This window comes from Geotrypetes seraphini, chromosome 18, assembly GCF_902459505.1.
Source record: "Geotrypetes seraphini chromosome 18, aGeoSer1.1, whole genome shotgun sequence".
NCBI classification, from domain to species: Eukaryota; Metazoa; Chordata; class Amphibia; order Gymnophiona; family Dermophiidae; genus Geotrypetes; species Geotrypetes seraphini.
In genome coordinates, this window is record NC_047101.1 from 5,685,245 (window position 1) to 5,706,637 (window position 21,393).

At 44.5% G+C, this 21,393-nt stretch overlaps 2 protein-coding genes across 3 annotated transcripts in view; both read right to left on the bottom strand.

Annotated features, from left to right (window-relative positions):
* The window catches only part of STK32A (serine/threonine kinase 32A), a 46,457-nt gene extending 45,801 nt beyond the window's left edge, over window positions 1-656 (bottom strand). For both annotated transcript variants that reach the window (XM_033927162.1, XM_033927163.1), the window contains exon 1: window positions 525-656. The gene's annotated coding sequence lies outside the window, so the exon portion shown is untranslated. The remainder of the gene's footprint in view (window positions 1-524) is intronic.
* Window positions 657-3,740: 3,084 nt separating this feature from the next.
* LOC117351819 overlaps window positions 3,741-21,393 on the bottom strand; it is a 71,699-nt gene continuing 54,046 nt past the window's right edge. Inside the window, exons 35-44 of the mRNA XM_033927662.1 lie at window positions 20,802-20,942; window positions 19,884-20,050; window positions 18,816-18,916; window positions 17,079-17,188; window positions 12,801-13,010; window positions 11,778-11,921; window positions 9,232-9,386; window positions 8,550-8,656; window positions 5,718-5,836; window positions 3,741-4,539 (exon numbers count right to left, since the gene is read on the bottom strand). Of these exons, the coding sequence (XP_033783553.1) occupies window positions 4,340-4,539; window positions 5,718-5,836; window positions 8,550-8,656; window positions 9,232-9,386; window positions 11,778-11,921; window positions 12,801-13,010; window positions 17,079-17,188; window positions 18,816-18,916; window positions 19,884-20,050; window positions 20,802-20,942 (1,454 nt within the window). The 3' untranslated portion in view covers window positions 3,741-4,339. The remainder of the gene's footprint in view (window positions 4,540-5,717; window positions 5,837-8,549; window positions 8,657-9,231; window positions 9,387-11,777; window positions 11,922-12,800; window positions 13,011-17,078; window positions 17,189-18,815; window positions 18,917-19,883; window positions 20,051-20,801; window positions 20,943-21,393) is intronic.

A 21,393-nucleotide genomic window follows, 5' to 3' on the forward strand; every position in this document is an offset into this window, starting at 1 on the left:
GAGACCATTCGAAAGACTGGGAAGAGAGAGAGGGGAGAAGGGGATTAATCTCCTGGGGTCAAACTTTGGCAGTGCCATGTCCGTCCCTCACCCATCCAACCCTTGCTCTGTGCTGGGGAAGCCAGGAGAGACCAGCGAAGCAGCCTCTTTGCTCATTCCCCCCTTCTCCTTCCCTTTCCTTTTGATCCTCTCCTCTTTCTCATCGGCTTCTGTCCCCCCTTTTTTCTTCTATCTCCTTACCTGCCTCCTGAGCTAGCTCGGTGCGTCCACGACTACAAACCTCCCTCCTTGCTTCATCATCACTTCGTTTATTAGTCGGGTTTCGTTCCCCTCCCTTCCGAATGTGTTTCGTTTCGAGCTGAACTTCTTCCCTAGGCTTTCCTGAAACAGGTTCACACCCCGGGCCAGGTAATTAAACAGGGCAACCCATCCTATAAGAATAAAGCTAAGCTAAGCATCCCCGGAAAGTTCCCTCCATGGACCGTAGCAGGGTCTTGGGCTGCGAGAGGCAGCTGGAAACTCACCTGGTGCTGAAGGGGGAAACGCAGCAGCAGTCCGGAGGGGCCTGGAGCGTCCCTTCTTCGGGCTAGCAGCCAGCTCCGGGACCCAGGGCTGCCGGTGGGAGGAGAAGCGCTTAGCCCGTCCTCTAGTCTCCAGCTTAAGCCTGACACGAACAAAGACGCGATCCGGTCAACTTCCACTCTGTGAAGGCAAAGCAGTATCTGGCGGCCCCTAGAGGCGAAGTCCGGGATCTGCACTGACCCGCTGTGGTAGTTCTCAAAGCTGGGGGTTTGTCAGGTCATCCAGTCCCAGGACAATACTGCATTTCTGACATCCTCATCTATAGACTATTTTTTTTTTAAACATCAGGTACAATATTCAAACTAGTTCAGCCCTTAAATTTATACTCTGTTTTCATCCAAATTTAGGAGATTAATCACCTAATTCTATAACTCATACATAGATTAGTAACATAAGAACATAAGAACTGCCATCTCCGGATCAGACCCATGGTCCATCGAGTCCGGCGATCCGCACACGCGGAGGCCCAGTCAGGTATACACCTGATGGGTGGTAAAACTACATCAGGTGTATACCTGACTGGGCCTCCGCGTGTGCGGATCGCCGGACTCGATGGACCATGGGTCTGATCCGGAGATGGCAGTTCTTATGTTCTTATGTTACTAATCTATGTATGAGTTATAGAATTAGGTGATTAATCTCCTAAATTTGGATGAAAACAGAGTATAAATTTAAGGGCTGAACTAGTTTGAATATTGTACCTGATGTTTAAAAAAAAAATAGTCTATAGATGAGGATGTCAGAAATGCAGTATTGTCCTGGGACTGGATGACCTGACAAACCCCCAGCTTTGAGAACTACCACAGCGGGTCAGTGCAGATCCCGGACTTCGCCTCTAGGGGCCGCCAGATACTGCTTTGCCTTCACAGAGTGGAAGTTGACCGGATCGCGTCTTTGTTCGTGTCAGGCTTAAGCTGGAGACTAGAGGACGGGCTAAGCGCTAACCATTGATAACTAACAGGCCCTCTTTTTCTGAGCCACGGTAGAGGTTTCTACCACTGCTTATTCTTAAGACCTGGGTTGGCCATTGTTTTACTTCTTGGGACCTGGCTTGGCCAATGTTGGAAACAGGATGCTGGGCTTGATGGACCTTCGGTCTGTCTCATGTTCTTATGTGAGCCAAGTCTAGGGCAATCAAGCCATTGTGACATCACTGCTGAGGTTGGCTCTTAGGCATTGGTGGAATGAGGCATTATGACATCACAATCTCAGCTCTGGGATGTTGCTACTCTTTGGGTCTCTATCAGGTACTTGGGACCTGGGTTGGCCACTGTTGGAAACATGAAACTGGGCTTGATGGACCTTTCGGTCTGTTCCAGTATATCAATTCTTATGTTCTTATGTGAGCCAAGTCTAGGACAATCAAGCCATTGTGACATCAATGCTGAGGTTGGCTCTTAGGCATTGGTGGAATGTGGCATTATGACATCACAATCTCAGCTCTGGAATGCTGCTACTCTTTGGGTCTCTGTCAAGTACTTGGGACCTGGGTTGGCCACTGTTGGGAAAAGGATACTGGGCTTGATGGACCTTGGGTCTGTCCCAGTATGTCCTAATTTCTTATTTGTCTTGTCTTGACTAGATTGTAAGCTCGGTGGAGCAGGAGCTGTCTCTTATGTGTTTGTGTACACTGCTATAGGAATGATAAGTAGGAATAGTAATTTTCTTCCACTGATTAATTTTAGATTTGCAGAACACTAATCAAATTAGCAAAGAGTGCTGCTTTCTGTATCACTTAATGTGCGTCATGTTCGGAATAGTGGTTTATATATTTTTTGTCACAGCAATTTGCTGTAACCTTGGTAGCACCATTTAAAAACTTACATATAGGATTTTTGTTTTCTTAAAACAGATTGTTTTAATCCATTAGAGCTAAATACCTTTTCTTTGACTTCTGTCTCCTCACGTTTTGCTTGTCTTCAATAACCAAATCCAAACCCGAGTTGTCTCGACTCAAAGTTGTCATTTTTAACAGTTCCAGCACTCCACTAAAAAGTATAATTTTTTTTTTTTTTTTTAATTAACAACTTGTATCCATCTCAGTTGGAACACACATTTGTGTGCATGGATACTCCCCTATCTCATTCAAAATACGGCAATCAAACTTATCGATAAGGTTGGGAAATATGATCGTGTCATTCCTCTTCTGCGCGAAGCCCACTGGCTACCCATTACCCACCGTATCACCTATAAAACTTTAATGCTGGTCTTCAAAATCAAACTTTCGCGTCTCCCATCTTTTCTTGATAAACTCATCATCCCCTTTTGCCCTCCCTGGACCCCCTCTTCCTCCACCTGTAATAATTTATTTTAACCTTTCATTTTTAACCTTGTAAACCGGCCAGGTGCTCGTCCATGGTCGGCATATTAAAATTAATTACACTTGAAACTTTCTTCAATAAATAACGGCATCATCTCGCCTGAAGAAATTCGCTGACCCCCCCCCCCCCCCCCCCCCGTGTGACACTGGGTACACTGGGTGCTTCGTCAGGAGGGGGCGCTGTAATGTATAACAAAATACATATTAACAAACATAGAAACATAGAAAGATGACGGCAGAAAAGGGCTACAGCCCATTGGGTCAGTAGAGTGGGCAGACTTGATGGGCTGTAGCCCTTTTCTGCCGTCATCTTTCTATGTTTGTTAATATGTATTTTGTTATACGTTACAGCGCCCCCCTCCTGACGAAGCAGTTTTTTTAGTGAAACTCAAGTAGAGGGGTCAGCTAGGTGGGACACGATTTATGTCAGTGAAAAAAACTTCAAATCGTTAAGCAACAGGAAGCCGATAAAAGAAACCGCCAACTGAGAAGACAACAAAGATAAGTGAAGATTTAATTTGTTGAAATAGAAAGGGACCGTGGAAGTGCAGTGATGGTCCCTCTGGCAACCTTTGCTTTTTTTCAAGTAAAAATGAGCGCTGGGGTTGGTGGTCTGAACATTTCACATTACAAATAAACCTATATATATTTTAAATATGTTTAATTAGCTTTATTGTTTGCAAGCCTTGTGAACATATTAGGACTGACTTCTTTTACCCATGTGGTGTAAAAACAGACAACCTACAAACACAGCGATGTGCAAAATGTTAACATTTATTTAAAGGTCTGAACACAATACAACGTCTTCATTCACAATCATTAAAGACCACATCCGAGTTTAAATTCGCTTTCTCAACGTGCCTGACATCCACGAAGAAACACGTCCGCAGCAGTCGCTTGACAGATGTACAACAGGGAAAGCTTCCTACTTGCGGCTGATGAAATATGGTTTCAGACCTGAAGCAAAGCCTTTTGACCAGTGGCATAGTAAGGAGGAGGTGGTCCGCCCAGGGTGCCATGTTGGGGAGGGGGCACTGGCAGCCCTCCTCCTCTCTGCCCTCACTTCTTCACTTGCCACACTCACACCCCCCTTCCCCTGTTCCTCTAACTCACCGCTGCGAGCAACAATTTCAAAGTGCTCCTTGCGACCGCATCGTTGCTTCCACTGATGCCGCACACAGGAAATGACATCAGCGGGAAAGACAACGGTGTCGCAAGGAGCACGTTGACATTCTTGCTGCTTGAATCCATGAATAACTATAGGTATGGGGAAACGGAAGGAGGGGGGATCGGGGAAGGAGCAGAAGGGGGTTGAGACGAGGATCCCACCAAGTGTCTCTCACCCTCCCTACATCATTGCTTTTGACCACCGAATAAATCGTAATAACACCAAACCGTGCAGCAGGGCAACTAGAAGCCTCAACAGCGGCTCCATTTCTAACGTTCTTCCATCATAAAGTCCTCCGCCATGGAGGAGGTTTCAGTTTGGCTCTCTTGTTGTTCGTGTTCAGATTTTCTCTGCCAGTAAACAGTCCCATAAGTTGCCAACATAGTGATGACAACGACAAAAACCGCAATCAGGACGGACAGGAGCACGGAAGACCACCAGCGGTGCGCAGACTCCAAGGCACCGGGAACTGGAAAAGAAAGGAACAATGACCTTGCAAAATAACGTCTCAGACGGCAGGAATAAGTTACCTCTTAAAAATAGGTTATCCTTTGATTTGTGTGCTGCACGACCCAGCAAACTGCTCTGTTTTACACTTTTAAACAAATATCAAAGAAACGTCAGTTTTCTCAGAAATAAAGAGAAATCAAACAAACAAAAAAAATCCAAGTGATACCTTTTTTATTGGACTAACTAGAGCAAGCTTAGATTAGCTTTCGAAGGTACAACTTCCTCTTCAGATCAGAGATAAACATACTGACAGCTCAATTGCTTATTTGGCAGTCTGACCCCTAGTGGAAGTACGATAGATGTATACGCAAGACCTATCGTTAATGCATGTACATTCTATCGGGAAGGAGAGAGCATTATGTGCAAAGAAGTTTCTACACCAGACATGGGCAAACTATAACCCACGGGCCATATCTGGCTCGTTTTGTTTTTTAATCCAGCCCACCTCCCATCCAAATCCCGTCGACCACAAGCTCTACTTACCTCCCTCCAGAGCAGCGTCAGGTCAGCAGCACTCTAAACAGGCTGCTTCGCGGCTTTCTCTCATCAGCGAATTCCCTCTGCCGCATCACTGATGACATCCCCACCCTCATCCCTACCCCCCTGCTCCTTCCCCCCACCATATGTGCAACCCCCCCTTCCCTTCCCACGTAACTCTAGTGTTTCACCACTGCAAGCAACAAGAACTTCCAACGTGCTCCTCGTGCAGTCTCTTGTCTGCTGTCACTTCCCTTGTCTAAATCTCCCAAGGTTGGCTGCTCAGTTTACACTTTTACTGGCTAGACCAGGGATCTCAAAGTCCCTCCTCGAGGGCCGGAATCCAGTCGGGTGTTCAGGATTTCCCCAATGAATATGCATGAGATCTATGTGCATGCACTGCTTTCAGTGCATATTCATTGGGGAAACCCTGAAAACCCGAATGGATTGCGGCCTTCAAGGAGGGACTTTGAGATCCCTGGGCTAGACCTTCTGTAGGGCTTAATCAGTTACAATACTGCATGGCCATTGCCAAAAACACTAGCTGAAGGGCAGTGTGGTGGTGGGAATTTTGTGTTAACGTGTGTTGATCGCCGAGTTTCACTGCTATAATGAATTTATCATGTATATATCATATATAATGTCAAGATGTGCTTTCACCTTGGGATGCTTTGCAGATCCACTGAGCTTGCTTGGTGCAGTGGGAGGCTATGAAACCTCCAGTCCCAGGCATCATCTGAACACACACTGCCAGGTAATCTGTCACATTGATCAAATCCCTGAGAGAAGTTTCAAGTTTATTAAAAAATTTGTTAAGACAGCCCAATCCATCTTCTAGGCGGTTTACAAAGATTTTTTTAAAAAAAGGGGAGAATAGAAGTACAGTGTTCCCCCGCGATTTCACGGTTCGCAAATCACGGACTCGCTCATTCGCGATCTGCTCTGACCGCCTCTTCCTGTAGTAAAGTCGGGCTACACCAATCAGGAACTGCGTGTCAAAGCTCCTGATTGGTGTAGCCCGACTTTACTACAGGAAGAAGCGGTCGGAGCAGACCACGAGTGATTTTCTTCGCCCGCCAGTGCTCCAGATGCCCTCTCCTGCCTCCCCTGCCTTTTGACAGGCGAAAAACCTCATTTGCGGACCCCTGTGAATTTTGGGGGGAGTACTGTATACATAATCAATTGGACAGGACACAAATAATAATGAAACACAGTAAACCACAGATCGGGCTGAAACGTAAGGATAATAGGGAAGAACTTCAATAATTATAGGGAAAAGAGGAAGAACACAACAACTGGCAGTAATGCAGGTCTAAAACGCATGAAAAACATCCTTAAAATGAATTTTTTAAGTTAGTCTTGAAGATGAAAAGGAATGCGGAGCTTTTTATGACGTTAGACCTTCCAGAGCCAATAATATGAACGCCGCTGTGACACGCAGAACCACAAGGGAAGTGTCCTGCTGACGGAACACCGACATATCCGCGCACGACAATTGCACGCACGGATAAGTGCGCTCGACAATTCCACCCCGTGAAACGTGAAACGCGCTCACCAATCTGAATCTGCCATAGGTGGATATCTGGAAGGCTCTGATTTGCTCAGACTCCTCAGGCCCCGTCCCTTGGGAGGAGCTTGAGGCGCCTTAAGCCCCTCCCAAGGGATGGGGCCTGAGGAGTCTGAGCAAATCAGGGCCTTCCAGATATCCACGTATGTAAAGGGCTCCCATAATCATCATCTAAACCAGGGATCTCAAAGTCCCTCCTTGAGGGCCGCAATCCAGTCGGGTTTTCAAGATTTCCCCAATGAATATGCATTGAAAGCAGTGCATGCACATAGAGCTCATGCATATTCATTGGGGAAATTCTGAAAACCTGACTGGATTGCGGCCCTCAAGGAGGGACTTTGAGATCCCTGATCTAAACCTTACCCTAACACTAGATACCAAGTGGATATTTTAAGTGTAGGGGGGCCCCACCCCCCTCAAAAAATACAAAATAGTATCTGCTGTTGATTGTGATCGGGGAGCGCAATTGTCGGCGTCGCCTCCTATTCAGTGTTCGCATTTCTCAAGCGTGCAATTGCCAGGGCACATTTGTCGGCGTGCAATTGTCGTGTGCGCATTTGACAGGTCACCTCTGCTGACACATAACGAATTAGCAGAGCATGGCAACAAAAAACAGTCTACTTTGCGACTATTCTACTTCTCTACGGTGGACACTTTCATGCCACATAATGCTGATCCCTTTCACCACCATCAGTCTCAATCAAATGGCGCTGGTCCCAGTACAGATCTCTTCGTTCGTCAAGAGAATTGTCCATTTAACACCTATCCCATGGCTTTTTCATTTTCTCAGGAGTCTCATAAGTAACTGTTGTTCTGTATACTTTACGATGATAACGATATTCTTCTGATGTTTTTAATTTGTGAACTACTTCAGAGCATAGGGGGGAATTGCAGTGTGCAAGCTTAATATAAAAGTAAAAAAAAGTAGCTACCCTATCGCTGCATATCACGAGAGTAAAACTAGGACTGGTTTGATTTGTTTCCTGTACACGCACAGCGAATGAGCCGCAGACTGACCCAGGAACTGTGCTAAAGCTTAGGGCCAACTCCAGCACTTCCTGCAGCTGCCCTTGAATTCAGACATGGAGTAGCACTGTGCACATAGCGAGTGACACGGGGACAGAATTTGTCTCCGTCCTTGCGGATAACCATGGGAAGCCGTCCCGCGTCATTCTTTAGTGTCTATCTCAACCTCGGTCCTTCCACACCAGCATTCTTCAATGCAAGGCTTGAGGGTCAGTGGCTGGGCCCATTCGTACTCTGATTCTTGTGTGAGTCAAGTTTAGGATAATGAACCCATTGTGACATCACTGATAAGGTTGGCTCTTATTGGTGGAATGAGGCATTATGACATCACAATCTCGGCTCTGGATGCCAGAAGCTGTCATTCTATAGTGTCTCTCTCAACCTCAGTCCTTCTACACCAGTATTCTTGAATGCAAGTCTTGAGGGTCAGTGGCTGGGCCAATTCGTACTCTGATTCTTCCCTCTCTACTTATGGAATGACACAATTAAAAGTGGGGACGGGGCCAAATTCAGTCCCCGTGCCATTCTCTACTGTGCAGTCTATCTCCCGTGACCGTAGACTATAAAGGAAGGACAGATCAGCTCTGTCCATAGGTGATGTCATCTTCACTGAAGAAAAGCCAGAGCCAGTGGTATAGCGAAGGTAAGAGGCACCCTCCTCTCCAGATCCCTGCTCCTTCCATGCCTCCCCCCCCACGCCACACTCTTGCCCTCCCTTTTCCCCGTACCTCTTAAAATCTTCACCAGCGCAAGCAACTACTCCAGCCTGCTCCTCGCACCAGCGTTGGCTTTCCTTCAGAAGAGGAGGACATGTCTAGGGAATTCCAGACATCTGGTAACCCTAGATCCACACATATTTGTACAGAATATTATTTAAATGAGGAGAACGTCTCATGTACCAGGAAGGAGCTGCCTCCTCGTCGTCAGCCCAGATCCATAGGCCAGTGCTGATGTTGTACCTCAGGCCAATCCAGCTGCTTCTCACCAGAACCTGTGCGGCCCAGATCTGCAAAGATTAAAGACGGGAACTCATCACCAACTCTTTAAAGATTCACATACTTGCGTCTCAGCCCTCTTCTACAATGGGTGACTTACAAGCTAAGACGGAAATTTTAACTGCAGTTATAATCAAAGGGTTAGCCAATCAAACGTTTGTACAAGCATGACTGCCAGTGGCGTAGTCTGCCCCGGGCGCTGTCTTGGTGGGGGTGCTGACACCTCTCCACCCCCCTAAGCCACGCTCACGCCCTCTTTCCCCCACCCCTGTACCTCTTTAAACCTTTGCCAGAGCGAGCAACTACTCCAGCCTACTGTTCGCGCCAGCTTGGCTCCCCTTTGAAATCACTTCCTGGCCGCAGGAAGTGACGTCAGAGGGAAAGCCAATGCTGGCGAAGCAGTAGGTTGGAGAAGCTACTCGCGCTGGCGAAGATTTAAAGAGGTACGAGGGGAGGGAGGGTGCAAACGTGGAGCGCCTCCTACCCTTGTTATGCCACTGGCGACTGCCATGCCCTCTTAACATCCCCATCCAGAATGAGCAGCTGGGGTTTCCCAAAGAGCCTCTTTGTTTTTATAGGCTCTCACCTGTTCTTTGGTGCTGTTCAGCTTTAAAAGCTGGGCCCCTTTAAACTTTCCACAGATGCCATGCGCTTCCCTCCACTTCAGTACATAAGGAGCAAAATAGTAACAACTTCCATTCCAGTATCTCCAAGAGGCGAAGCAGTGCGAGCTGATCAGACCTTCAGGAGACACAGAAAGACCAATGACAGCAGGGAAAAAGGAGAAATTAGGTTCTTACCTGCTAATTTTCTTTCCGTTAGCCTGTAGACCGGTATAGTCCTTACGAATAGTTTTTTCCCCCTGATTTTATTTTAGCACTTGGCAAGGCTTGTGTGCTGGTGGAGTAGACGTCAAGGGCACAACCCCCCCCCCCGAGACCCCCGGATTGGAAACAGGACCTCCAGCCACTAGCACTCAAGCCTTACCAAGTGCTAAAATAAACTCAGGGGAAAAACCCCCCATTTGTAAGGACTGTACCGGTCTACCAGGCGCTACAGAAAAAGAGTTTAGAGATGCAAGTGAACTCTGGGACAAAGAGTTCATCATTCACGCTGGTGCAAAAAGCCTCAGTTCCAAACTACGGAGGTTTCGATCCCCGCAGATCTCACCCAACTCTGACCCGATGCATTTAATCTAAGAGTGGCGTCACTAACCGAGAGGCTGGCGTGACCAGTCTGCAAGAGAAGTTAATTACTGTGTCACACAGAGGTGGCACATCTGATGTCAGGTCAGCTGAGGTCTGTCATTAGGAAGCAGAGAAAATTGTTACTGATAATTCTGGACTTCATTAGGTGTTTATATACCGCCTATCAAGGTTATCTAAGCGGTTTTACAATCAGGTACTCAAGCATTTTCCCTGTCTGTCCCGGTGGGCTCACAATCTGTCTAACGTACCTGGGGCTATGGAGGACTGAGTGACAAGGAGCAGCGCAGGATTTGAACCCACAACCCCAGGGTGCTGAGGCTGTAGCTCCAACCTCCACGCCACACGCTCCTCCTTCGTGTGTATTAAATGTAGGAAAAGCCACCTTTTTAACCATTAGGCTACTTCTTCACTTCAGTAGCTGGAGTGGAAAAGTAGTCCAACGGATAGCACCGTGGCATGAGAAGCAGGAAAGGCGGGATCAAATCTCGCTGGTGATCCTGTGCAAGCCATTTAATCCTCTACTGTCTCAGGAGGAAACGAAATACCTGCAGTATCTGAATTTGACATACCCTGAACTACTGAGAAAGTTGTGAGCGAAATCCAAACCATAATATTTAGAAAACACCATGCAATGCTGTTGACATTTTCTCCATCATTGCAAACGAAAGTCCATCCTTACTGGTCAAAAGTAGAAAACGATAAATCGAGACCAGATTCTCTGCTTGCACACCAAGGCAGAAGATGCTGGGTCATCTCCCAAGGTCTCCTACACCAGCGTTTCTCAACTTGGTCCTGGAGTACCCCCTTGCCACCCAGGCTTTCAGGATATCCACAATGAATATGCATGAAAGAAATCTGCATATAATGGAGGCAATGTATGCAAATCAGGTTTATGCTATTCATTGTGAATATCCTGAAAACCTGAGTGGCAAGGGGGTACTCCAGGACCAAGTTGAGAAACAGTGTCCTACATAAATGAACGGATTCATGTACGAGGGCTGTTCAAAAAGTATCAGACCTTAATTTTTCTTGCGTAAACAAATAAAGCTAGGGAGGCGTGGTTTGGAGCACATAAGTAGGCGACCCTAATGAGCATGCTTGAATTTGTCCCGCCTACAGAAGCTGGCAGTGGCCGGCAGAGCACCGATGAGTGAGGAGGTGTAAGTGAGCGCCGTCCGATTTTCATTTTTGACAAAATGACAGAAAAAGTTGAACAACGCTACTGCATTAAATTTTGTGTAAAGCTTGGCGATTCCCAAGTGGAAACGATCCGCAAGATTCAACAGGCCTTCGGGGATGAAGCAATGGGCACCACACAGATAAAGGAGTGGTACCACCGCTTCAGAGATGGCCGCACAACGGTGGAGAGTGAAGCGCATTTCTGGTAGGCCCTCAACATCCAGGAATGAGATCGTCATTGACCAAGTGAGGACCCTGTGATGCAGGATCATCAAATCACCAAGGGGTACTACCAAGAGGTTCTGCGTCGCCTTCATAATGCTGCGAGATACATACAGCCAGACCTGTGGGCAGCGGGCAATTGGCAGCTCCATCATGATAACGCACCTGCCCACTCTTCACATTCGATACGGAGTTTTCTGGCCAAATGCAACAGACCTGTGATTCCTCAGGCTCCCGACTCTCCCGACATGGCTCCGTGTGACTTCTGGCTTTTCCCTAAGCTGAAAATGCCCCTGAAAGGGACCAGATTGACGGACCAGTTGCGAGCAATCTCAAAAGAGGCGTTCCAGCGTTGCTTCCGACAGTGGCAGGACCGTTGGAAGAAGTGTGTGGCAGCCCAAGGGGACGACTTTGAGGGAGATTAGCATAAGACTGTTGCATCTGAATATGAGTATTTTTTATGAATAAAGGTCTGATACTTTTTGAACAGCCCTCGTATGTATCACCCTTCCCAGGCACTCACGATAGTCACAAAGCTTTAGGTCTCTCCTCTCCTGGCAGGTCACCCTGCTGTCACACTGCCCTGTTATCTTGTTACACACCAGTTTACCAAGGCACTGGGGACACTTCTCTTGACAATATCTGCCGTACCGTCCTTCGCTACAAGCTGCAAAGAGAAAACAAAAAAAAAAAACAACACAAATTCCATCAGAGCTGAAACTAATCCAGAGTCCGTGGCACGGTTTGAAAATGCCAGGAAAAGCTTAAGTTAAAAAGTTTGTGTTATCTGCTAGGATAGCATCAGGTCTGTCATTTATATGCATATATGTATCCAGGGGGGTTAGTTTTAGCTTCATTACAACATGAAACAAAACAAAGCAAAGCCCATCCCCTAGAACAGTGTTCTTCAACCACCGGTCCATGGACCAGTGCCGGTCCACAGAAATTTCCTGCCGGTCCACATGGCCAGCATGTGCATCAGGCCCAAAACAGTGTTCTTCAACCGCCGGTCCACGGTGCGATCGATGCGGCTTTATCTTTGAGCCAGCTCCCTCTTCCTAACTGATTCAGTGCACAAAGCCACGGGCAGCGGCTCCTACGGGCATCCTGCGCCTGAACCGGAAGCCTTCTCTCTGACGTTGCAACGTCAGAGGGAAGGCTTCCAGATGAGGCACGGGACGTGCAAGGTGCAATTAGTACTATTATGGAGGTGCGGTCTGGGGTGGAGATTGGGTAGAGATGGGCGGGGTCTGGCCCACGACTTAGCCCAGTGTTCGTCAACCGCCGGTCCACGGACCAATGTCGGTCCACAGAATAATTCTTTTATTTCTGCCGGTCCATAGGTGTAAAGAGGTTGAAAAACACTGCCCTAGAACACTACAGCCATCAGAAATTCAGGTGTTGATTCATGCAATGCTCCTGAAATATGGCTGATGCGTTATCCGGTGAACTATGATCCCTTGCGTTAGAAAATGTATGAGAACGGTATTTAGAAAAGACGTGACCACGGATGATACTGCAGGGTGAAGGGGAACTGCATATTTACCACTGAAGAGATAGGCGGTGTTTTGCCTATTTACACTGTTGACCAGCTGAGTGCCGAGTACTGAGGTATATCTCTTCTTCCACTCGGTAACGCCTGTGCAATTGGGATTCAGGAGACAGGCTGACTGGGCAAACTCCAAGGACGAATAGTTAAGCTGCTCCCAGGGGTGCAGAAGAACCCTGCCGGGGTACTTCCAGAACATGCTGTCCCCTGAAAGATCACAGCAAACCCCAACACTGGTTTCTACTTTCAGAAGGCATCGCATTTTATTTCTAGAATATGGAAGAAGCAACTAACTGGTTGATCACATACACAAGGTGGTTGCAGTTGTCCGGGTCTTGCCGCAGCCGAGTAACTGTGGGTCGCGTTATTAATCTTCAATCACACCACCAGAAGTCTGATTGAAGATTACGAACGCACAGACTATAAACACAAGCGAAGTGGTGGTTATTTTATTAGCTGTTTTGCACAATGAAGAGAAGAATTATTAAAAACTAAAACAAAAAATATACAGTGGTACACTCAGCAAACTTTTGACTCGCAAACCGAGCACTGCCCCGATAAACGAGCACTTACAGTCCAGGAAGCGCCGCTTCGGGGGATTCCTCTTTCGTCTTCCGGCCAGCCTTCCATGTCGGGTGCCTTCCGCAGGTTGGAGGACCTCTGTCTGGGCCTGCGCGGCCGGGTGCCGTCCCCCTCTGCGCGTTGCGTGTGACGCGCACAGCGTCAATCATCGGTGTTGTGCGTGTCGTGTGCGGGTGGGGCGGTGCTCGGCTGTGTGGGCTCTCCAGCATGCAAGGGGCATCCGACGTGGAGGGCTGGCCGGCGGATGGAGGAGGCATCCCTCTGAAGCGGCACTGTGGGGTTGTTCTTCCTGACGGACGGAGGAGACGGCGCTGCAGCATCCGGACATACCCCGGGTTCTGGAACCAATCGTTGCAGTTGCCACTATTGTCTATGGGGAACTTTGCTTTGATAAACGAGCATTTTGGATTACGAGCATGCTCCTGGAACGGATTATGCTCGTAATCCAAGGTACCACTGTATCTTTATTAATTTTTCAGTCTAAAAACAGTGCATAGAGGAATACATACCAGAAATGTGAAAAACAGCACTTACATGTGAGACACCATTTTCACCCCCCTCCCACCCACCCTACTTCCAATGTATTCAATAAATCATACAACAGTCGCACATCGTATAATGTATCAATTAAGTTTGCTTATCTTCAAATCTTTGCTATACAAAACTCCGGCTTTCATTTACAAATCATTGATTCCCTATACCTCAACCAGACTTCTGAGGTCTAATGAGCAACATTTATTAGTTATCCCCTCACTCGAAATTATTGATACACGTTGGCACTTCATCTTTTCTGTTAAAGCTCCTCAAACATGGAATTCCCTCCCTATTTACTTAAGGGAAGAAAACAATTTGGATAAATTTAAGAGCAAACGAAAAAGCTTTCTTTTTAAAGACGCATTTAATAATTAGAAAGCCCAATTCCATAATTTCTCTGAGATTCATTGTTTTTTTCCCTTCCTTTCGTTTTTTACCATAATTATCTTCTTTTCTATCAATCAAATTATATTTCTTTTCCCATCCTTTCCTCATGTTTTATTATGGTTGTAAAGTTAGTCTTTAATATGTTTTTAAAAAAAAAATTTTATTTTTATTCGATTTAACATACTTTACAAGTATAAACTACTTGATACAGAAATACAGATTTATGTTCCAAAAAGAAAAGGAGCATTTATCATTTTAACATTTAAAGTAACAATTATTATGAAACTTAACTCTTCCTTAGACCTTAATTAAAAGAAGAGGGGAATAAAAAAATTACAGGGAGGAAATTGCTGAAAATAAAAAGAAAAGGCTACAACCCGGCATTATTCTGGCGCTACACTCCCTCTACTAGAAAAACCTTTGAAATCTAAAAAAGATCGTAGATGGTCTGGTGTGAAGAAGACATATTTTAGACCCATATACTTAATAACACATTTGCATGGATTTGCTAAAAGAAAGGTAGCAGCTAGCTTCCTTGTCTCCTCTCTCATTGCCAAAAACATTTTCCGCTTATCTTGAGTTATTCTGGTTACGTCGTGATATAACCAAAGTCGTTGACCACAAAAAGGTATTTCAGATTTTTTAAAGAATAACCTCATCACAAAAAACCAAAACTGTTGTAACTTCACTGGAAATGTCCAGTTAGCTCTTTTGTAATCCACCTTGAACTGCAAGGTATAGGCGGAATAGAAGCCCCTGATGTCATGTAATGTAATTACGATCTTGTTCGAAGATAAAATTAACAATTAATGTTGCTCTTTCTTTAACATCCGTGGATGACGCGTCCAATATTGTGGTAAGATTTTGTAAATCTTTATCAGCAGCCAAATTCTCACCCCTCGATTTATCAGATCTCTTTGAAACAGGTAAAAAATATGCTTTATTTATGGGTGGAATTTGGTCTTATAGAATTCAAGGATTCTATAAGAAATTTTTTGAAAATCTCTATTGGTGAAGTCACTGGAATCCTTGGACAATTTATGACCCTCAAGTTCAACCTTCTATTAAAATTCTCTATCATTTCTATTTTATGGGCTGTAAAGTTTTGTTCTTTAATGATAGTAGTAATTGAATTCTTCAAGGAAGCTGACTCAGTTTGTATTTTATCCATACATTCAAGCTTAACTTTAGCTAAACTATCTGTGAAAGTATCCATTTTCTTAACCAGTACCTCCATGTCCGAGGCCGTCTTCTCCACCTCCACCGCCACTCTGCTGAGCAAAAAAGGGAGGGGATTCAAGATGGCGGAAGCCACTCTGCTGAGCAAAAGGGAGGGGATTCAAGATGGCGGATGCCATTCTGCTGAGCACAGAAGCTTAGCATTTTTCTTCTAAATCTTTCAACAATCGGAAGCTACTATATACTTTTAAGATATGCCTCATACGGTCTGTGTCTGTGTATGGCCGTTTGGAGGAGGATGGGCAGGGGAGGGCTTCAATGGCTGGGAGGGTGTAGATGGGCTGGAGTAAGTCTTAACAGAGATTTCGGCAGTTGGAACCCAAGCACAGTACCGGGTAAAGCTTTGGATTCTCGCCCAGAAATAGCTAAGAAGAAAAAAAAAAAAAAAAAAAATTTTTAAATTGAATCAGGTTGGGCAGACTGGATGGACCATTCGGGTCTTTATCTGCCGTCATCTACTATGTTACTATGTTACTATGTATACCAAGAGGAAGGGGAATGTGAGAACGGGACAACTACCGCTACTCACTTCGTCTCCAGCCCAGCCGACGATTCAGCGTTTTCTGCAGCCGCTGAGCCCAGCTGACACCCAGGCAATCCCGTGGTGGCAGACTTCCGCATTGGACTCGAGTGAGGGAGCGCTCGAGTCCTTGGAATTGATGATATCGTTGTCGCCGCCGCTTCTCTCTGCGCCTCCGTGTCCAGCAGGACCGCAGAGTGAGGAGTCTGGCCCCGAGGGAGAGGAGCAGGAGACCCCGGAGCTTCTATTGGGAGGAGCTACAGCCCCAGCTGGAACTCTGGGTCGGAAGAATGCCGAAGAAGTAGGAGGAACATCAACCACCCCAGTAGTGACACTAGAAACACTTTTTGAAGCTATTTAATAGGTTTTGTAAGGTTTAGTTCTTTGTTTGTTTTGCTGCCCCCTCAATTTTGTAATTTTACTGATAACATCGCTTAGAATTTTGAATAAGCGATTAATCAAATTTATAAGAAACTTGAAACTTGAACAGTACATACCTGTAATTAATAAACAAATCCAAATATAATCTCCTTCTCCCTCCCACCCACCCCCTTCCCTGGATGTGCAAATCAACCGGAAATAAGGGAATAAACTGATAAAATTGGCCAATGGACCCCACATCACTTTAAACAACTTATTATTACTCATTAGTTCAGAATTCATTTTCTCATATTTATAACACAAGCATAATGAATTGCACCAAAAAATGAAATTTAATCTGTCAAAATTCTTCCAGTTTTTAGTGACCATTTTCATGGCTACCCTATTTATGTGCCCCTTCCCCAACTGATCAATTTATTGGTGATTATTGGTGATTACTGCCACTACATAGATGAATTTTGGCCCTACACTTACAATGCATGTACTACATACAAACATAGTTTGGTCACGTATTAAGTTGTTTTGCCAAAATTCAGATTCCACAAAATGAAAAAGCAAATCTGTTTGTTGGCCTTCATTTCTATGTCGCTTCATGCCCTAACTCCGCCATATCTTCAGAAGTTCTTTCTTACCTTCCTTTCTCTCACAAACCCAGGGCGAGAGCGTTAGGCAGTCAACTTGTCTCACGGTACCGGCAACATCCAGTTGAAAGCATTTGTTGGCCTTGCCATTTGCTGTTTTACTGTGGGGTGCAGATCCGAAAGAAAGAAAAAGAAGGGGAAAAAAAAAGAGAGAGTCGAGCAAGTCAGCTTCCGTGAGTATTACATAAGAGAAACCGAGGGCAAAATCTATCTCCTGCGCTCGAACACAGGGAGATGCAAGCTACATCACTATGTGCTCACACGCAATACAAACCAGGGGAAAAACGCAAACGCAAAGTTGTTACGCAAAATTTATTTTAAATAATCAGATGAACTATTTATCTATTTTAGTTTACGGATGTTGAGGAGAGTTTGAGGTTTTTTTTTTTCATCAAAATCATTTTGCGGTTTTGGTTCAAGCGATTATTTTGGCACATCTGGATTATGCAAATTCCCTGTATGAGGCTACAACTCATTCAGAACACTGCGGCCAAATTAATTTTCGGAAGACATAAATATGATCATGCCTCTCCATTGTTGAGGTTACTTCATTGGCTTCTTGTTTAATGGCGAATTCAATTTAAATGTGCCAATGTCATTTTCACATGGGATTTTTTCGCCTTTATTACCTCTTATCATTTAACTCTTTTCGGTTTCACACTACCAGGAATACACATATATTTAGATTGCTCTTCCCTTCTGTTAAAGGGATTCAAACCCTAGGTAAATTCTCACATTCCTTAGCCTATTCCTTGGAACGATCTGCCCTCGATTATCAGAACGTCATTACCTCTATCACTTTTTAGGAAAAATCTTGAAACTCATCTCTTTCAGAGATTCTTCACTGAGGACGGATCTAATTTATTGAAAATTGTTCTATTACCTTCATTATTGTTTTATATTATATTCTTTTTTTTTTCCAATTCTTAATTCATTTTTATATCTCAAAACAAGTATACAATAAATAATCAATATTCATACAATTCACTTGTATAATTCATACAATATTAAATCCTACATTTTCCCCCCCTCCCCCCATCCCTTCCACACATATTAACATTTTATTTGAATCTTATACATTATACCCTCCCAATTCTATATCGTATTATTCTTTCTATTAAAAGGTGTCTAATCATTCGAATATACAATCAATGGCCCCCAAATTTTTTGAACTTATTATAATTTCCTTTTTGTATAGCAAGAATTTGTTCCATTTTATACATATAACATATAGAATTCCACCAAAAGGTATAGTTATATATTATATTCTTTTAAATCTTTGTTAACCGGCTCGAGTCCTTGCTGGAATGATCCGGTATATAAGATGCAAATTAGATTAGATTAGAAACAAGAAAGTGCATTTAATAAAGTGTGGAGCCCACTGACTACATTTGTTACCTCGCAATAAGGGTCATTTATCTCTCCTTTTCTTAGATTTCCTTACACATCCAGGGCGGGTTCGGGGAGGGAAATGTATTTTGAGGATTAAAATTACTTAATTATAATATTGCAATCACATCATATGTCTTATTGTATTAATAATTGGGAGGAGGGTGGGAGAAAATGATTGTTTTATGTATTACTTGTGTAGTTAATAGTGCGTTTTATGCAGTAGTTTATGTTCAATTAATTGTATTGCACTGTCAAAGTTTGAAAATCAATAAAGATTAAAAAAAAAAAAAAAAAAAAAAAAAGAAAGTGCAAGGAAATCTAGCGATATATCCTCACAGGGTATTTGGAGTCTTTTTGCTCTTGCCAGGGGCCGAGTGAAGTCCAAGGGTGCTGATGTCGATCCAAACAGACCCATTTAGCATAGATGAGACCCAAGCCTAGAACAAAACCAGCAAACATACAAATCTGTTAAGACACTGCATAATATTTCGACGATTCTCTCTGTAAATGCTTGGAATCAGCGATTTCTCTATGCAAGCTGATATCATTTGGGGGGGAGGAGCCAGCAAGCTAAAAACCGTGAATAATCAAAACCGCGATTGCTGAAACCGCGAATACGGAGGGAGAAGTGTACAGTTCTTTTTTGTGTTGCCTTATTTTATTATGTACGTTTTGATGGAAACTGACTATTCAGAGACGCTTTCGACATAGGAAACGGACTTTCAAAGCTTCTTTGCCTTATGACTTACTTTTCTATATATTTGATGGCGTTCTTCCCCTTTAACCTCCTGTTTTGCGTATGTCAGTCTAGGTATATAAGTATGTATAACCTCCAATTTTAAATTGCTACACTCCACTTAGAAGATAAGCGGAATAACAAATATTAAATAAACTTGCTATATAAATGTTTAAAATGAATACAGTAAAACCTTGGATTGCAAGTAACTTGGTTTGCAAGACAAGCAAACCATTTTATTAAATTTTAACTTGATAAACAAGCAATGTCTTGCAATACAAGTACTTATAGTAACACATATCACAACTGAGCCGATGGTTCTTCTCTCACTGACGCTGCGGGAGTGTAGGGACTGTTCTATTCAAGTTTTGGGGTTGTGGAACGAATTGTCTGAGTTTCCATTATTTCATATGGGGAAATTCGCTTTGATATACGAGTGCTTATTACAAGCAAGCTTCTGGAACAAATTATGCTCGCAAACCAAGATTTTACTGTAAATAAATTTCTATAGTGCTATTAGGACATACGCAGTGCTGTACACATCATTTGCAGGCACTTTCTCTGTCCTTAGCGGGCTCACAATGAAGTTTTTTTGTACCTTAAATTTCATGCCAAGTTTTCTTCTCTTTTAAGTGAGGCCTGCAATGAAATGTCATGAACTGACCAACCTTTTCAGCTTCGCTGTCCAGCTGCAGCAAATCTGTGCCATTATAGGCGCTGCAAAAACCCTTTGCCTCTTCCCAGCTCAAGGTGGCGTTTCTGGCTTCAATATAGTAACAGGTAGCATTCCAGTACCACCATCCTGGATCCCTGGGGCACTTCAAGCTCAGGACACCTTGAGAAGGCAGAGCCAAGAATTAAACAATGAGGAAAACCCCCCAAGACTCAGCCACTCTATACCCATTTTCCAAGTTTTAAGTTTTATTCAAATTTGATTTTTATCGTTTATCAAGTGTTTCTAAGCGAAATACAAGGAAGAAAAATTATTTAAGAACATAAAGAGGCATACAATTGAAAAATTATTCACACTAAAAATATTTTAGACAAGACGAGTACGTATACGACAGCGGTGCAACCTTGCAGTCATAGTTTAACCTCCTAGGATGAAGAAACCATCCTGAATATATCTGCAGACTTGCATAGGGTAGAACCACTGTGTCTTCTCGCCAAATAGACCCATCAGAGTCCACTTGACAACCCACTCTTTCTGCAGTCCTGCTCATTTCCTACTCCAGCCCTGAACAAAGAACAAGCCCGACCAGTGTATCACAAAGTGTGTGCCACCAGAGGCTGGAGAACAGAAGCGCCAATGCTGGCTGACTACCTACCTGTAGGCAGTCAGTCAGTGCCAGCGCCTCTCCATCTCTCTTCTCCGCGCCTTGTCTTCTTCAGCACCCCCCTCCCACTGGCATCTCAAGGCCCCCATCTGGAGGGCCTCCGCGCATGGGATGTCGCGATGACATCAGACACGTGTGTGATGTCATCATGTCGACATCCACGCACTTTTGGAGGCCCTTGAACCGGCAGCCCCCAATTCAGAGTGCTGCCGGCTCGCAAAGTCTGCGAGACGCGGCCGTAGACTGTACCTCTCTGGCACTTCTGCTGCACAAACTGTAGGAGGCACTGCAGGATCCCAACACATTCCCCGGTGAAGGGATTGCAGTTCTCTGGATCGTTACACACACACGTCTCTCTGCATTCAGGCCCATAGTATCCAGGAGTACAAGCTGCAAAGAAACGTTTGACAGAGTCAGATCATGTGACCCATCACAGGAATACAACCCAAAAGAACTGACTCTAATTGTTTTCAGACCTCCTCAAAGTCAAGTCAGCATAAATATCAACAAGGAGAATCATATATTTTTTTCTTGTATTTTTTTCAAATGTATATTTTTATCAGCTTACAGACCTCAGTGGTACCATCTGTATGCCACTAAATTTTTAGATCATACAGAACTTCGGCACCCCTAATCGTCATTGGTCTAAGCGGGTGGGGGTAAGCACTCCCGCGTAGCAAAAGATGAGTATATCTACTTAATATATTTAATATAATATATAGAGCTTTATGGTTATAGAAACATGATGGCAGATAAAGGCTAAATGGCCCATTCGCAGCATCCACTATCTCCTCCTCTCCCTATTGGCTAAGGCTCTTAACAATTGCATCTCCTCTTCCTA